Source organism: Colobus angolensis, unplaced genomic scaffold (genome assembly GCF_000951035.1).
Source record: "Colobus angolensis palliatus isolate OR3802 unplaced genomic scaffold, Cang.pa_1.0 Scaffold702, whole genome shotgun sequence".
In the NCBI taxonomy this organism is placed as follows: Eukaryota; Metazoa; Chordata; class Mammalia; order Primates; family Cercopithecidae; genus Colobus; species Colobus angolensis.
The window spans coordinates 1-16,778 of NW_012120733.1; the positions used below are offsets into that span (position 1 = coordinate 1).

Genomic DNA, 16,778 nt, shown 5'->3' on the forward strand with positions numbered 1-16,778 from the left:
TTTTTTGTATTTTTAGTAGAGACGGGGTTTCACCGTGTTAGCCAGGATGGTCTCGATCTCCTGACCGCCAGGATGGTCTCGATCTCCTGAGCTCGTGATCTGCCCGTCTCGGCCTCCCAAAGTGCTGGGATTACAGGCTTGAGCCACCGCGCCCGGCCCAGATGGTTGTTTCATGGCTTATTTTTTGTTTTATCTGTATAGTCATAAACAGGAAGCTGATGACATTGTTCGAGTGGCAAAGACAGCCAATGATACATCAACTGAGGCATACAACCTGCTTTTGAGGACATTGGCAGGAGAAAATCAAACAGCGTTTGAGATTGAAGAGCTTAATAGGAAGTGAGTATAATTTAAAAGTGGTTTACACCCCTTCAGATGTTCTGGTAAGTAACACTAATTCAATGAAAAATTAAATGCTGGTAGATTCAGGGCACGCATTCATGCAGTAAGATTTCCTTTGTTAATCATGCTTTTGAAATGGCACAGTAAGTAGAGAACGGCATGTGGAGCCACAGAGATTTGGTTTAATTCAATTACTGTTATAACTATAGAGAATAGTAACAAGATGAGCCATGATACTTAAAATTCTGCACAAATGAAGAGAAAAAAATAAAGTAGAGGAAACATAATTGAGCTACAGATCTTTAAAGGGTGTCTGAAATAAGAAAATATATGGTAAGCCATACATTATAGAAACATTTTTCTTTGTTTTTTGTTTTTGTTTTTGTTTTTGTTTTTTTGAGACCAAGTCACGCTCTTGTCCCCCAGGCTGGAGTACAGTGGCGTGATCTCGGCTCACTGCAACCTCTGTCTCGCGGGTTCAAGTGATTCTCCTGACTCGGCCTCCCGGGTAGCTGGAATTATAGGCACCTGCCACCACGCCAGGCTAATTTTTGTATTTTTATTAGAGACAGGGTTTCACCATGTTGGCCAGGTTGGTCTCAAACTCCTGACCTCAGGTGATCTGCCCACCTTGGCCTCCCAAAGTGCTGGGATTACAGGTGTGAGCCACCACACCCGCCAAACCATACAGTATAAATAGAAATGATAAGAGAAAATGTAAATATGCAAAATGTTGTTATTAAAATGCAAGCATTTTAATGTAGCATTTCCTTTGAGGTTTTGGGCATATTATCACATGATCATGTTAATCTGGTTAACATTAAGATGCTAAAAGCAGCTAAGTTGTCATTAAATCACATTATTTGTGTCTTAGGTATGAACAAACGAAGAACATCTCACAGGATCTGGAAAAACAAGCTGCCCGAGTACATGAGGAGGCCAAAAGGGCCGGTGACAAAGCTGTGGAGATCTATGCCAGTGTGGCTCAGCTGAGCCCTTTGGACTCTGAGACACTGGAGGTATGGGGGCAGCCTGTACGCACAGCCCCACCCTGTCTCTCCCCCAAGTCTATGTGAGAGCCGACTGCTCTGCACGTCCCTCTGTCCTCCCACTGACTCGCTGGTAAAGTTGAGTCTATTTCACATACGCTAATAGAACTTACCAAAGTAGCCAGATATGGTGGCTCACGCCTGTAATGCCAGCCCTGGGAGGCTGAAGTGGGGTGGGAGGATCACTTGAGGCCAGGAGTTCAAGACCAGCCTGGTCAACATAGTGAGACCCCATTTCTTAAAAAAACAAAAACAAAACTTATCAAGGTAAAGAATCCTGTGATTGTAAACATTAAATAGCAAAGACTACTTTAATGATATGAACAATCACTCCTAAGTCTTTAGTACAAATCCAAATTATAATACATTTGAATTGGTTAAAACAGAGTACACGTAGACATTTACTCCCAGGCTCTGTCTAGTAGAGACCTAGAGAGAAATAAGAGAGAATGGTTTAATTAAAGGACTATAGCAGGATGTTGTGGGACAGGTAAAATATTTTGGAATTGGTAGGATTTTATTTCATATCTGTACTCTAATCATGGATCCTCACTCCAAGCTCTGTATAAATGATGTATTTTTTGCATTAAGCTTGAGATTTACTAAGTTTCACTTCTTATATCTGAGGTATTGACTTGATTTTTGTCATAAAGGTTTAGGTCTCTTCAGACATGTACAGATTGTTCGATTCTGTATATTTAGAATTAGAAAATAGGCAGAATTAGTATATGATGATAAAAATCAAAACAATGGCAGGCACAGTGTTGGAAAGATGGAGTAGAGAGATCAGGTGGAAAGGGAGAAGAGGGAGCTTCTTGGGTGATGGAAATCTGTATCTTGATTGAGGTGTTGGTTATGCAGAAATACATTTGTCAAAACTCATCAAACTGTATGTGGATGCTGTGAATTTCAGTGAGTCTGAAATATATCTCATTTTTTAAAAAAAAGCCCATAAAATCTTGATCTGTGCAGTTCTTTTAAAAATATCAATTGAGTATTAGGTGTTACAGAGTTCCTAAGCCTACCTTTTCATTAATTTAAATGTTTTATCCAAAGTGTAGTGATCTTACTTGCTTTTCACAGAATGAAGCAAATAACATAAAGATGGAAGCTGAGAATCTGGAACGTCTGATTGACCAGAAGTTGAAAGATTATGAGGACCTCAGAGAAGACATGAGAGGGAAGGAACTTGAAGTCAAGAACCTTCTGGAGAAAGGAAAGACTGAACAGCAGGTTGGTTTGATTTGCAGGTCGCTTCATTTCTTGAGCCAACATTTGAACAGTCCAAGTGGGTCTGTGGTGATCTTGTCTCTCTGATGCAGACAGCAGACCATAGTGCTGAGAGAGCACCCTAACATGTTGTATTCTGGCAAGTCTCAGGGTGGCACCTCTGGAGAGCCTTGTCTGTCCAGGAGACAGAAGGGATTTGCCTTGAGGGTTCATCCTCTCATCTGCCATGTGTTTGCAGACCGCAGACCAACTCCTAGCCCGAGCTGATGCTGCCAAGGCCCTCGCCGAAGAAGCTGCAAAGAAGGGACGTGATACCTTGCAAGAAGCTAATGACATTCTCAACAACCTGAAAGGTAGAAAAGACTGAGATAACAGGGGCAAATGCTTCCACCACTAGAGTGATTTTTTTTTTAAATCATGACTTTTACCACATTTATTACTTCATCCCCAGCTGCCTACTTTTTTTATGCTAAAGCATTTCAAAGAGAAATCCCAGAACTCATGTCATTTTATCCCTGCATACTTCAGTATGGAATTTATTTTTTAAAAAAGATGTTCTCTTATTAGGCAAACTCACATAATCAAGATGCCTATTTAGAGAACTTACATAGGTAAATGGAGAATATCTTTCATTTTCTCTGCCAGTGGCATCTGATGTTTTGTTGTTTTTTTTTTTCTTCACCCCAGACAGAAGAGAAATGTGACCAATTCACTGAGCCACTGTGAATTCATGTCTGATAAAATAGTCATAGGTTCTATAAATAGAGAAGCTTTACAGGATGCTTTACAGGATACTAGTTGAATGTATGGGCCAGTCACGGTGGCCTGTAATCCCAACACTTTGGGAGTGAGGATCCCTGGAGGCCAGGAGTTCAAGACCAGTTTCTCACTGGGGAATATAGTGAGACCCCATCTCTACAATTTTTTTTTTTAGTTAGCCAGGCATGCCGACACACACCTGTAGTCCTAGCTACTTGGGAGGCTGAGGTGGGAGGATCCCTTGAGCCCAGGAGGTCAAGGCTGCAGTAAACAGTGATTGTGCCACTGCACTCCAGCCAGGGTGATAGAGTGAAACCTTGTCTCTCCAAAAAAAAAAAAAAATAGTATTTCAAAGTATGGGCTCTGGTGTCAGGGGGTCTTTGTTCAAAACCCTGCACCCTGCACCACAGGTCATCTAACTTCTTTAATCCTCAATTTTCTTATAAAAATAATACAGCCTATTTTATATCAAAGATATAAAACTCTTAATTCAGTACCCAACACACAGTATAAACACTAAATAAATTTGCAGCTTTTAATAATGGTTGAGGTGTAGTGGTAATGGGATGCTCAGCACTCTACATTTTAAAGCACATTGTTCAAGTAAGAATTCTGTTTCCAGAAACGGGGAACATTTCTGTAACACTACCTGGGAGACCTTTTCTGTAGAGATGTGTAATTTCTAACAGCCCATGCTGTCTTCCATTTTTTACCCTGACTTCCATTGTTCAAAAACAAAATTCAGTTGGAACTCCCTGAAAGGCCCCCTTTTTAAACTTGTTGGGAGTTTAGCTCAAATGTGTCCTTGAACTCGTTTCAGATTTTGATAGGCGCGTGAACGATAACAAGACAGCCGCAGAGGAGGCACTAAGGAAGATACCTGCCATCAACCAGACCATCATTGAAGCCAATGAAAAGACCAGGGAAGCCCAGCAGGCCCTGGGCAACGCTGCGGCGGACGCCACAGAGGCCAAGAACAAGGCCCATGAGGCGGAGAGGATCGCGAGCGCTGTCCAAAAGGTGTGCGTTTCCTCTTCTCCAAGAGTCCCTGCCCATATCTTTCTCTAGTCACCTTCCAGTTTCTTTCCAGACCCTCAGAGCCTTTGCAGACTTTTTCCCTGAACTTCAGTAAAAGTGTCTTAAACCATATTTCTCTCTTTTTTTTTCTCTTTTGACTAGGCGTGAGAGTAGGTATCCACATTGGTTGAGGAGGGGGAATCAGTAAAAGGGTGCTTTACTCTAAAATTTCTACTGTGTCTCAGTGTGAGGTCTGGCTTCAGAGGTCTGTAGAGACCATTCCCACAAAGAATCAGACTTTTTCTAAATAAACATTCTTCTTTGACCTAGACAGGTGGTGTTTATTTCAATATGTAGTGTGCCTTATCGATACAACTTTCAAGTCCCCCTTTCAAGCATATCGCCATATGTAAGCTACTCCTAGGAGAGATTTCCCATAGCTGCCACTGCTAGGATTCATCTTAAAGAATAATGTTTTTTAGTCTGGCTTTCTCTTATTTCAAGGTCAGTCTGTTTTGTTTAAAAGAAAGATTGGAGCAATTTTATAATTAAGTACTTAAGAATCTGAGAAACCTCTTAGTTTCCTTAGAACAATTGGCTTTTAGATTAATTGTATTTTATAAAATACTCATATTTCAGGATTGTGGTCTTTTTGTATATTATGGTGAACCGCCAAGAAGAAACCAAGCTAGCTTTGAATTTACATTTTATCTCAGTGAAAGCATCTAATCAATATGATGTTGTAGAAAGTGTATGCCATTAAATGTTTATTATTTACTACCTGTGTGACCTCAACTAAAAATGGCAATAATGGAAAAGAAGTTTCCAGGATTAAAGAAGAGGATACAAATGACAGTGCTAGATAAAATACAAAATGTTATCATGTGGGTAGTAATTTTTTTTTTTACTATTGTTTATAACCCAAATTGATAATGTAAGTCATGAGATAGTATAAATCAATATATTATTCTTTCTGGATTATATTTTTGAGGCATTTTACAAATTATAAAAGGAATGGGAGCATACTTGAGAAAAAGGAAAGATTTTTCAAAAAAATTGCAATTTTCTTTTGTGCCTAGAATGCCACCAGCACCAAGGCAGAAGCTGAAAGAACTTTTGCAGAAGTTACAGATCTGGATAATGAGGTGAACAATATGTTGAAGCAACTACAGGAAGCAGAAAAAGAGCTAAAGAGAAAACAAGATGATGCTGACCAGGACATGATGATGGCAGGGATGGTAAGAGGTTTTGGTATATTTGCTCATTGGCAGAAAGTGAACAGTGTTTAATAATAGAGATCCCCCACTTGTTAAGAAGGATCTTTTGTATATTGACTTCTGTTTTTCATCACGTTGTCTCGTCAAGAATTGGGTTAGTAGCTTACATAGAAGACAAAGAATTTGGATCTTCTGCCAGGTATTTTTGTTGCACAGTTGTCGTGTCCCAAAGTTACTCAGTTAAAAGTAAAACATCGTTTTACACGTTTGACGTTTTAGGACATTAAAAAGTATGTGTTTATATTTTTCAATGGGTAATTCATAAATGTTAATAAAAAAGGAATGCAGCGAAAAGTTAATTTTCCTCCTATTCTTGTTCTCCCAGCACCTTGCTCCTTAGAGACAAAGACAGGTTTCTTGTATATAAGAGATTTTTGAAGATGGCATTATCCACCACCCAACCAAAACATGTGAAACTTACATCTAGTTTAATTTTTCACCTTTTGTGGTAATGTATATACCATTTATAACAAGGTACCGTTTATAACAAAATTGACTTGTCAATGAATGGCCCAAGGAAGAACTAAGGTCCATTTTTCTGTTCTATGCTATATTTTGCTTTGAAATGACTTTAATGGAGTCACAGTAGGAATATTCTTTTTCCAGTTGGATATAGCCATCATTGTAATGACATACATGAACTTGTTTACGTGCTCACTTTCAGTGGCAAGGAAGAGGCCTTTGTTCACTGCTGTCAAAAAAACAGAGTCCCTCAGTGTGGGTCATTTTCACTTGGGATAGAAAAAAGAAGTACAAAGCCTGTTAATCTCGGTGAAGACTCTAGGGAAGTGATAAAAGAAACTCTCCCTGTGCAAACAGCTGATTTTATTATGCTTTTTGCAGGTGGGGGTGGGAGGTGGGTGTTGGTTTGGATTATCCTTATTTTCTCTGTCATGGTGTGGCTCAAGTAAAAATTCCCATAAAGGTGTCTGGGCGCAGTAGTTCACTCCTGTAATCCCAGCACTTTGGGAGGCCGAGGTGGGCAGATCTCCTGTGGTCAGGAGTTCGAGACCAGCCTGGCCAACATGGTGGGCATGGTGGTGGGCGCTTATAATCCCAGCTACATAGGAGGCTGATGCAGGAGAATCGCTTGAACTTGGGAGGTGGAGGTTGTGATGAGCCAAGATCACGCCACTGCACTCCAGCCTGGGCCACAGAGGAAGACTCCATCTCAAAAAAAAAAAAAAAAAATTAATATGAAGTTAAAAAAATAGATATTTCTCACATATGTTGAGCATATATGGATTTCATTTTTAATATGGTTATAGAAACATTAGATTTAAAACATACTGAAAGAAAACAGTATATTCTTTAGGAGCTTCAAAAAAGGATTTTGGTTTAGTTCAAAGGGTGAAAGAAGATATTTTATTATTTTTGGTAAATAACTTCTAAGGAAACAAACCACCCTCACATGTACTATCTCATTTGTATTTCTGTCAATTCTGAAAGGCCAACATTTGGCCAGTATTATTTGAGTCTGTAATGTATTTTTTAACCAGAAGAATGAAGGTTTGTAGCTTCATACTTTTGAAAGAGGAGGCTGGAGACCACAGGTTAAATGCAGGGGCATCGCTCTTGGCCGGCCCTGGCAGGGTCCTTTCTCCCTCGTTTTATACTCGCAGACAAGCTTGTGGATGCTCAATAAGGACAGCTGCCATTTGGACAGAGATTAATCATTTATTTGTGAAGGGTTTTTTTTGCCTTGCTTTCTTGTTCTTTTTTAAATCTTCACATTGTTTTGATCCCAAAATGTTTGCGTTGTCCTGACCCAAAACTAGGAAAAGCAATTATGTGGTAAAAGGCTCAGAGCCACTCACTTAAATCTCAACTAGATTTATTTGTGAGAACATCTGTTTTCTGATACTTAGATACTTCCTCTTCCATTGCTGTTTCCTATGACTCATGCACAGTTATTTGTTCAGGTTTCATGGAATTTCCCAAGTGTATTTACCTTTGTTTGGTTTTTAAAATGTAAATTATATTGCCCCCATAAACAAGTATGTGTGTCAGGGGTATTGTGGCTGGGTCATTGCATGTGGAAGGGGAGTTTACAGAAGAGCTTTACTTAACTATGAAAATTTTCGAAGAATAGGACATTTCTCATAAGTCCCTAAGAGTGTCCCAAAGGACGTTTTGTTTCTGAAACATAGTTTCTGTAATCATCCTTAAAAATAACTTGTTTCTGCTTAATAGGTTTTACTATGAATATACCTCCATATATTATTGAGTGAGAACATGAGAAAAGGAGATAATTTTTGAAATACAAATATAGTGAGTTAGTGAGTGTAGGCATCCTGACTGCCTACTCGTAACTTTGATGAAGTAGAAATAATAACATCCTCAATATGAAGATATGCAGTAGCCACACCGGGAAAAAAAAGAAAAAAGGCAGTGAGAGATTTCAATTTCCTAAGTTAGAAAAGGGAAGAAAATCCGCAAATTTAAATTTGTTGGGTCATTGGGAAAAAAGATTTAAAGAAGATGAAAACACGGTCAGGACTTTTTGCCTCATTTTTCCCTCACAGGCTTCACAGGCTGCTCAAGAAGCCGAGATCAATGCCAGAAAAGCCAAGAACTCTGTTACTAGCCTCCTCAGCATTATTAATGACCTCTTGGAACAGCTGGGTACGTAGCTATAGAGTCATTTTTGTCAGTCTCTGAATCTTTTGTACTGTTCTTGGGATCTGATACAGTACAGTTGACTCAAAAGCAGATGATATAGGTTTACATGAATCCCTTTTAAGTCATTAATTATTAATATTTCCTTTTGCTCTTGCTTATTTTTGAAAGCCTTATAAAATCAGTGTTTGTCTTGCGCAGCAGGGTCTTTAAGAGCAACTTGCTTCTTTACCATACTGATGATTTGTCAGCTTTACAGTGTGACCTGAATCATGACTTCAGGCCGTGTTAATGTGACAAGCACTTACTAGGTGCCTTCTGTGGACCTTGCCCTAAATAGAACATTGTGGTCTGAGGAGTTTCGTTTTGTATTTTGAAGATATATTGCCAGCTAGGGTGGCATTTATGGTCCAGTATCATTGTATAACTAAAGAGTGATTTTTCTTAACTCATCTTGCTGGCAGTATCTTTAAGGGATTTAAAGTAAAGAATTTCAATAGTAGAATAAAAGAACACAGGCTGGGTGTGATGGCTCACACTGGTAATCCCAGTACTTTAAGAAGCCATGAAGGAGGATAGCTTGAGGCCAGGAGTTTGAGACCAGCCTAGGCAACATAGCGGTGGAGATCTCACCTCGTCTCTTCAAAATATTTTAAAAATTAGCTGGGTGTGGTGCTATGCGCCTGTAGTCCTAGATACTCAGAAGACTGAAGCAGGTGAGTCACCTGAGTTTGAGGTGATAGTGAGCTGTTGCACTCCACCCTGGACAACAGAGCGAAACCCTGTCTCAATTTAAAAAATGAAAAAGAACACTTAAAACTGGTCATGACTTTACTGCCTGGAATTCTCTTCATTTGCTAAGTAAGGACAGTCTGATGAGGGGAAAGCTTTCATGCCAAAAGAGAGAAAAACCTTGATTTTTCAAGGAAATCTTCTTTTAATCCCGTTTGGTAGGGTGATAGGGAGCAGGCTTCATTTTGGGACAGATGCACTTTTGTCACCGGACTCCATTATAAAGTGTCAGCGCTCCAGCCAGGACTCTTTGTAGCAAGGCATTATATTTTAATTTGCTAGCATTTAAAGCCTGGTGCATTTTGTTTTGGTGGGGGGCTACGGGGGTATTTTTTCTTGGTCTCAAATGTCAAGAATAAATTATGTGCCAACAGACGGGTATCAAATGAAAGTAAGCTAGAAGAGAAAGCTTTTTGTGGAACAGGTGGACTTTTAACATTAATCTGACTCGGGTTAGTATATTTGCTTTGTTGCCTATAAGCTGTGCAAACTTGGGCAAATTATTTAACATCTGAGAATCACTGATGAAAAATGGTTTTGTGAGACTTTAATCAAGTATGCATGAAATGCTCTCCATTGTGTCTGCTTTTGTTTGTTATGGAAACATTTCACTTCTTTCAAAAGAGCCTCTTTTTCTTGCTAAGCTTAAAGTGAAGACCTACTGAAATTATTTCAGCATTTTACTCCTGGCCATTTTCCATAGGAAGGCTCCTAATAGTGTCTAACTCCTGAAAGCAGAAAGTGACCTTCTAAAACTAACCCATCTTCCCTGGAATCTCTAAGAGCTGAGGGATTAGAGTTCTTAGAGATTTGTATATCTTTGATGGCACTAAAATGACACATAGCTTACATATATACACCTGGAAAAGGTATTAAATGTTATCAGATGACCCTCAAAACCACAAGTGAAGGTTAAGGTCTAGAACATGGTAGCTGTGCATTTAGGAAACATTCTGCAAAAACCATTGTCTCAGAAAAAAACACCCAGCTTGATATTAATTATATGCTCAGACCCATCCCTGCTGGGTTAGGTCAGCGTTTGTACTTGGTTTGCATATTTTATACCATTGTGTGACATCAACAATCTGCAAGTTACATTTGCAGGGCTGCCTGTGCAGAGTGGCAGCTGCTGGGCCTAGAGACTAGTAGAGGTACTTGTGAAGGGATCATTCTTCCTGAATGTGTCTGTTCTCTTCTGTGTACTTTCTGACCTCCAGGGCAGCTCGACACAGTGGACCTGAATAAGCTAAACGAGATTGAAGGCACCCTAAACAAAGCCAAAGATGAAATGAAGGTCAGCGATCTTGATAGGAAAGTGTCTGACCTGGAGAATGAAGCCAAGAAGCAGGAGGCTGCCATCATGGACTATAATCGAGATATCGAGGAGATCATGAAGGACATTCGCAATCTGGAAGACATCAGGAAGACCTTACCATCTGGCTGCTTCAACACCCCGTCCATTGAAAAGCCCTAGCGTCATTAGGGCTGGAAGGCAGCATCCCTCTGACAGGGGGGCATTTGTGAGGCCACAGAGTGCCTTGACACAAAGATTACATTTTTCAGACCCCACTCCTCTGCTGCTGTCCATCACTGTCCTTTTGAACCAGGAAAAGTCACAAAGTTTAAAGAGAAGCAGATTAAACATCCTGAATCGGGAACAAAGGGTTTTATCTAATAAAGTCTCTCTTCCACTCACGTTGCTACCTTTCCCACACTTTCCCTTCAGATTTGCGTGAGGACGTGGCATCCTACATTACTGTACAGTGGCATAAGCACATCATGTGAGCCCGTGTATGCCGGGGCAGAGCAAGTAGCCCTGCCCTGTCTCATCAATACCAGCAGAACCTCCTCAGTCTCAGTACTCTTGTTTCTATGAAGGAAAAGTTTGGCTACTAACAGTAGCATTGTGATGGCCAGTATATCCAGTCCATGGATAAAGAAAATGCATCTGCATCTCCTGCCCCTCTTCCTTCTAAGCAAAAGGAAATAAACATCCTGTGCCAAAGGTATTGGTCATTTAGAATGTCGGTAGCCATCCATCAGTGCTTTTAGCTATTTTGAGTGTAGGACACTGAGCCATCCATGGGTCAGGATGCAATTATTTATAAAAATCTCCAGGTGAACATGGCTGAAGAAGATTTTTCTAGTATATTAATAATTGACTAGGAAGATGAACTTTTTTCAGATCTTTGGGCATCTGATAATTTAAATCTGGATGGGCAGCTTGCACTCACCAATAGACCAAAAGACATCTTTTGATATTCTTATAAATGGAACTTACACAGAAGAAATAGGGATATGATAACCACTAAAGTTTTGTTTTCAAAATCAAACTAATTCTTACAGCTTTTTTATTAGTTAGTCTTGGAACTAGTGTTAAGTATCTGGCAGAGAACAGTTAATCCCTAAGGTCTTGACAAAGCAGAAGAAAAACAAGCCTCCTCATCCTAGTCTTTTCTGGCAAAGGGATAAAACTTAGATGGCAGCTTGTACTGTCAGAATCCCGTGTATCCATTTGTTCTTCTGTTGGAGAGAGATGAGACGTGTGACCCTTAGCTCCAGTTTTCTTCTGATGTTTCCATCTTCCAGAATCCCTCAAAAAACATTGTTTGCCAAATTCTGGTGGCAAATACTTGCACTCAGTATTTCACACAGCTGCCAACGCTATTGAGTTCCTGCACTTTGTGATTTAAATCCACTCTAAACCTTCCCTCTAAGTGTAGAGGGAAGACCCTTACGTGGAGTTTCCTAGTGGGCTTCTCAACTTTTGATCCTCGGCTCTGTGGTTTTAAGACCACAGTGTGACAATTCCCTGCCACACACCCCCTTCCTCCTACCAACCCGCCTTTGAGATTCATATATAGCCTTTAACACTATGCAACTTTGTACTTTGCATAGCAGGGGCGGGGTGGGGGGAAAGAAACTATTATCTGACACACTGGTGCTATTAATTATTTCAAATTTATATTTTTGTGTGAATGTTTTGTGTTTTGTTTATCATGATTATAGATTAAGGAATTTATGTAAATATACTTGGTCCTATTTCTAGACTGGCACTCTGTGTTCACTTTGCTCAGTTTTTCCTCTTCACTGGCACAATGTATCTGAATACCTCCTTCCCTTCCATGTAGAATTCTTTGGATTGTGCTTGTTCCCACTACTTTGCTCTCTGCCTTGTGTTTGCAGCATCTCCATTCTCTAAAATTAATATCATTGCTTTCCTCCACACCCAGCCACTGTAAAGAGGTAACTTGGGTCCTCTTCCATTGCAGTCCTGACGATCCTAACCTGCAGCATGATGGTTTTACAATGTTGCAGAGCAGGAATGCCAGGTTGACAAGCTATGGTAGGATTAGGAAAGTTAGCTGAAGAGGATCTTTGACGCCATAGTGGGACTAGCCAGGAATGAGGGAGAAATGCCCTTTCTGGCAGTTGTTGGAGCTAAATGGGTCAATTTTATAAGAGAGTGCATTTTGAGCACTTTTAGGGCATCAGGAACAATGCTACTGATGGGTAGACTGGGAGAGGTGGTGTAACTTAGTTCTTGATGATCCCACTTCCTGTTTCCATCTGCTTGGGATATACCAGAGTTTACCACAAGTGTTCTGACCTGATACACTCCTGAGCTTTCACTCTGCTGCTTCTCCTAGGCCTCTTTTACAATGGCAGGAGATGTGGCATGCTCTTGCCAAGTTTTCACATCATCATTTCCTGGCTAGTTCATGTCATTAAGTGGCTACATCCTAACATATACATTTGGTCAAGGTTGCAGAAAAGGACTGAAGATTGACTGCCAGGCTAGTTTGGGTGAAGTTCACTCCAGCAAGTCTCAGGCAACAATGGGGTGGTTTGGTTTGGTTTGGTTTCCTTTTAACTTTCTTTTTGTTATTTTCTTCTCCACCTATGTGGTATATTTTTTAAACAGAATTTTATTTTTAAAATGAAAGGTTCTTTACAAGATGATACCTTAATTACACTCCTGCAACACAGCCATTATTTTATCGTCTAGCTCCAGTTATCTGTAGTTTATGTAATGTAATTGACAGGATGGCTGCTGCAGAATGTTGGGTGACACAGGGATTATTATACTGCTGTTTTTCCCAGAATTTTTTCCTTTGAATTCCAACTGTGGACCTTTTATATGTGCCTTCACTTTAGCTGTTTGCCTTAATCTCTACAGCCTTGCTCTCCAGGGTGGTTAATAAAATGCAACACTTGGCATTTTTTATGTTTTAAGAAAAACAGTATTTTATTTATAATAAAATCTGAATATTTGTAACCCTTTATATTTGGTGTGGCCTGAGTGTGGTACTGGGGACATAAGATGTTTTAAAAGGTATGATGAATGAAAAGCCATACATAATATCTTCTTTGGGTGACTTATTTTCTTGATAACAATTCATTATACATACAGTATAAGTATGTATGTGTGTGTGTGTGTGTATATATATATATATATATATATATGCCTCTCTCAAGTTGGGATGCTGCAGTGTAGTCTGGGAGTTGGTGAACTTTTTCTGTAAAGAGCTAGATAGTAAATGTTTCAGGCTTTGCAGGCCATGCACCTATGGGCTGTAGTTTACTGGAACCCTGGTGTAGCCTCAATATTCAATAACAACTGACAGCCTGGCACAGTGGCTCACAGCTGTAATCTCAACACTTCAGGAGGCTGAGGTGGGTGGATCACTTAAGGTTAGGAGCTCAAGACCAGCCTGACCAATATGGTAAAACCCAGTCTCTACTAAAAATACAAAAATTAACTGAGCATGGTGGTGCATACCTGTAATCTCAGCTACTCAGGAGGCTGAGGCAGGAGAATAGCTTGAACCCAGGAGGTGGAGTGCAGTGAGCTGAGATTGTGCCACTGCACTCCAACTGAGGCAGCAAAGCAAGACTCTGTCTCAAAAAAAAAAAACCAAAAAACTATTTTTAAATTTGCTGGACTTCCTAAATTAGCAGATGTATGTTAAAAGTTGTCTTTCCGTCTCTCAATACACACGTGTCTAGCTTAAGGTAGTTTCTTTAGATGATGAGAAAAACCTATGATGTAATAAAAAGTAATGTGCTAAACTAACAGGCTAGAATCAGGTAATTTTACTAGAATCGGGTAATTTTACCTCTTTCTGGAGGGTGGATCCATCTGAAGGGACCTGAGACCAGGTGAGGCCTTTGGGAGTTACAGAGACAGCAGGAAGGCTTTGGGTCTGCAAACGCCTTCCCTTTACTCTTCGATGCCCTGTTTATTGCCCTGGGTCCCCGTGGATTCCATGCCACCTTCCCAATCTTAGGAACTGTTATAACTATGATACCTGTAAAGAAGAACCTGAACTCTCATTAGGCTTCCTCAGAGAAAGCTTTAGAGGGCACTAATTACTAGTACTATTACAGCTTTCTTACATGCCCTGTGTCTAACCTTTATTGAGGACCGTTTCCCCTCATTTGTGGGACTAATTCAGATGCAGCTGTATGTCCTTTATCATTACTGTCAGAGTGATGAGTGAGATTTTAAAATTTGCTTCTATTCCATCAGTCATTTTCAGGACAGCAGTTTCTCGAAAGTTGCTATTAGCATAATCTGATTCAGGATATCCCCAGAGGTTTACTCCATAAATAAGTAAATGTCCTAGCCCCTTGATACACTTGAACTCATCAGCTCCACTTCCATTTAGCTCAAAATGGAATGTCTGAAGAAGACCCCAGGTACCCAGGAAGGTGAGGAGGTGGGAAAGCAGGTGGATACATTCATAATGTAAGGAAGGACAGACCCAAGGAAAGATCAGATCTCTCCAGGCACGTAGATTATGAAAACAGAAACAAGAGAATTGTAAATGGCAGATAATTTTGACTGTTCATGCTAAGCAGGTTTAAATTAATAATAAGTAGAGTAAAAAATACGAAGCTTTTTAGGAAGTTATCTGTCCAAGTCTCCACTGGGGAACTATGATCAACTATAGTGCCTTGTATTTGTATCGAGTCTCCTAGAATGTCTATATTTGTTCTACATTAGTGAATGAATTCTAAGTAATAGAAATCAAATGCATAAAGAGAATTATTTTTCTTTAAATCCAATGAAAAGCCAAAAAGCCCTGACTAGGAATTCAAGTATTAGAAACATCAACATTTCAAAAGTTATGACGCCTCCATGTCCTTGCCTTAACTTCTCTCTTTGCCTTGAATGTCCTTTCTTTCCTCTGCCCAGTACAGTAAAGCCTAAGGTCAAAGTGTCACCTCCTGTGTTGGAATTGGCCAGTCCTTCTTGTGTCCATCACTTCTCCCACCTTTGCTCTGTCTTCCAGAATGGCCCTTGGGACACATCTTTACAGTTCAGCGGGAGGGAAAGATTAGGTGCCACTAATCTTTCCGTCCCGCTTTGCTTCCACCCCCAAAGATCGGGGTCTGTGTTATTCGTGTTATCCTTGGGGCTAGGAGACATACAGTAGGCACTGTGTATGTCTGTATGATAGTGAGAAGATAGCCTTTCTCCACCTATGCTCCCATACCTGTTACTTTTTTCCTACTGTGCACAGACAGGGAGTCTTACGGCAGTTTGTTCATGCACTCTGTCAACGCCTAACAACGCCTGCTCTCTCAACATTCCCACCTAAGCATGGATTGGCCTCTTGTTTGCAGGAAGATAAGCAAAGCCACAGTCTTGCATTATATGGCACAGCACACACCACGTACACTGCCATGTGGTCAGCAACTGGCTAATGCAATCTGGTCTGCAGGGCCCATTGCCCTGGCTCCCAGCCTCAGACCCACCATTTCCAATGCAGGTTTTCCACACAGTTCCTCCTGCAGCCCAGCATTAATTTCTTTTTTCTCTAATTCCTGGAAATGATCCCAGTAAATTTCAATCAACCAATTAATTTGGTGTTTTATCCCGTTTGCATGTGCACTTTAGCAAGCCTTTTAATTAATACTGGCCATAAAGTTATTATTTATGATTAACTCAGTATAGTTTGTTTATTTCTATAAAAAAGTCAAGCGTCAGGTCCTTGATCAAGAATGTGACCTTCTATTACACTATTGTTCCCATGAGTAAGTCCAACTCAATGTAAGTGATTCTCCATGAAACATGCCTGGTTTGAAGACAACCCTTCCATCTTCCCATCATTCTTTTCACCTTGGCTACTAACAAAAAAAAATCACTTGAACTTCAGACCGATGCTTTTCAGGCCCATCCCATGGTATCTGCCCTAATACAGAGATCCTTTGTCATTTAGTAACTAAATGCAGCCATCAAATTTTGTCCATGTTAATTTTGTTAATGTTAAGAATTTCTATTGCAATTCCTTTCTGAATATTCAGTGCCTTCTAGGATATTCTATTCTAATTTTCATTACTCTTCTCTGTTGATCCCCGTCACTTTTTCCACAGACATTTCTTTCCTCCTAACCATGGTCTCTGTGTTGGGGTTACTGCAGAGTAAGCACAAATCAGCCATGATCTGAGATGTCTGGGAGATGTGCTGTCCTGGTGTGGATTATAAGTTCCTGGGTTGCTGAGCCAGCGTCCACAATAAAGGCTCAGGAGGCACAGCTATGATTTCAATGATTATATGTTCAGCGTGGTCAGAGAGGTTTGTGTTACAACTTGCTGATCCTTCGTGGCTCAGACAGTCTGCTCTCGGAGCTGTCTCGCTTGGACTGATACAGGAGATCAAACCCGGCCGGAGAGAGTTTTGCCT

General features: G+C 40.2%; 1 protein-coding gene across 1 annotated transcript; it reads left to right on the forward strand.

Moving 5' to 3' along the window:
- The first annotated feature begins 172 nt into the window (after positions 1-172).
- Positions 173-13,371, forward strand: LOC105501366 (laminin subunit gamma-1-like). The gene is made up of 8 exons (XM_011927262.1): positions 173-339; positions 1,217-1,361; positions 2,475-2,624; positions 2,860-2,974; positions 4,201-4,400; positions 5,477-5,635; positions 8,200-8,299; positions 10,303-13,371. Exons 1-8 carry the CDS (start codon positions 173-175, stop codon positions 10,557-10,559), a joined length of 1,293 nt encoding a protein of 430 aa, XP_011782652.1. The 3' UTR covers positions 10,560-13,371.
- Positions 13,372-16,778: the final 3,407 nt, after the last annotated feature.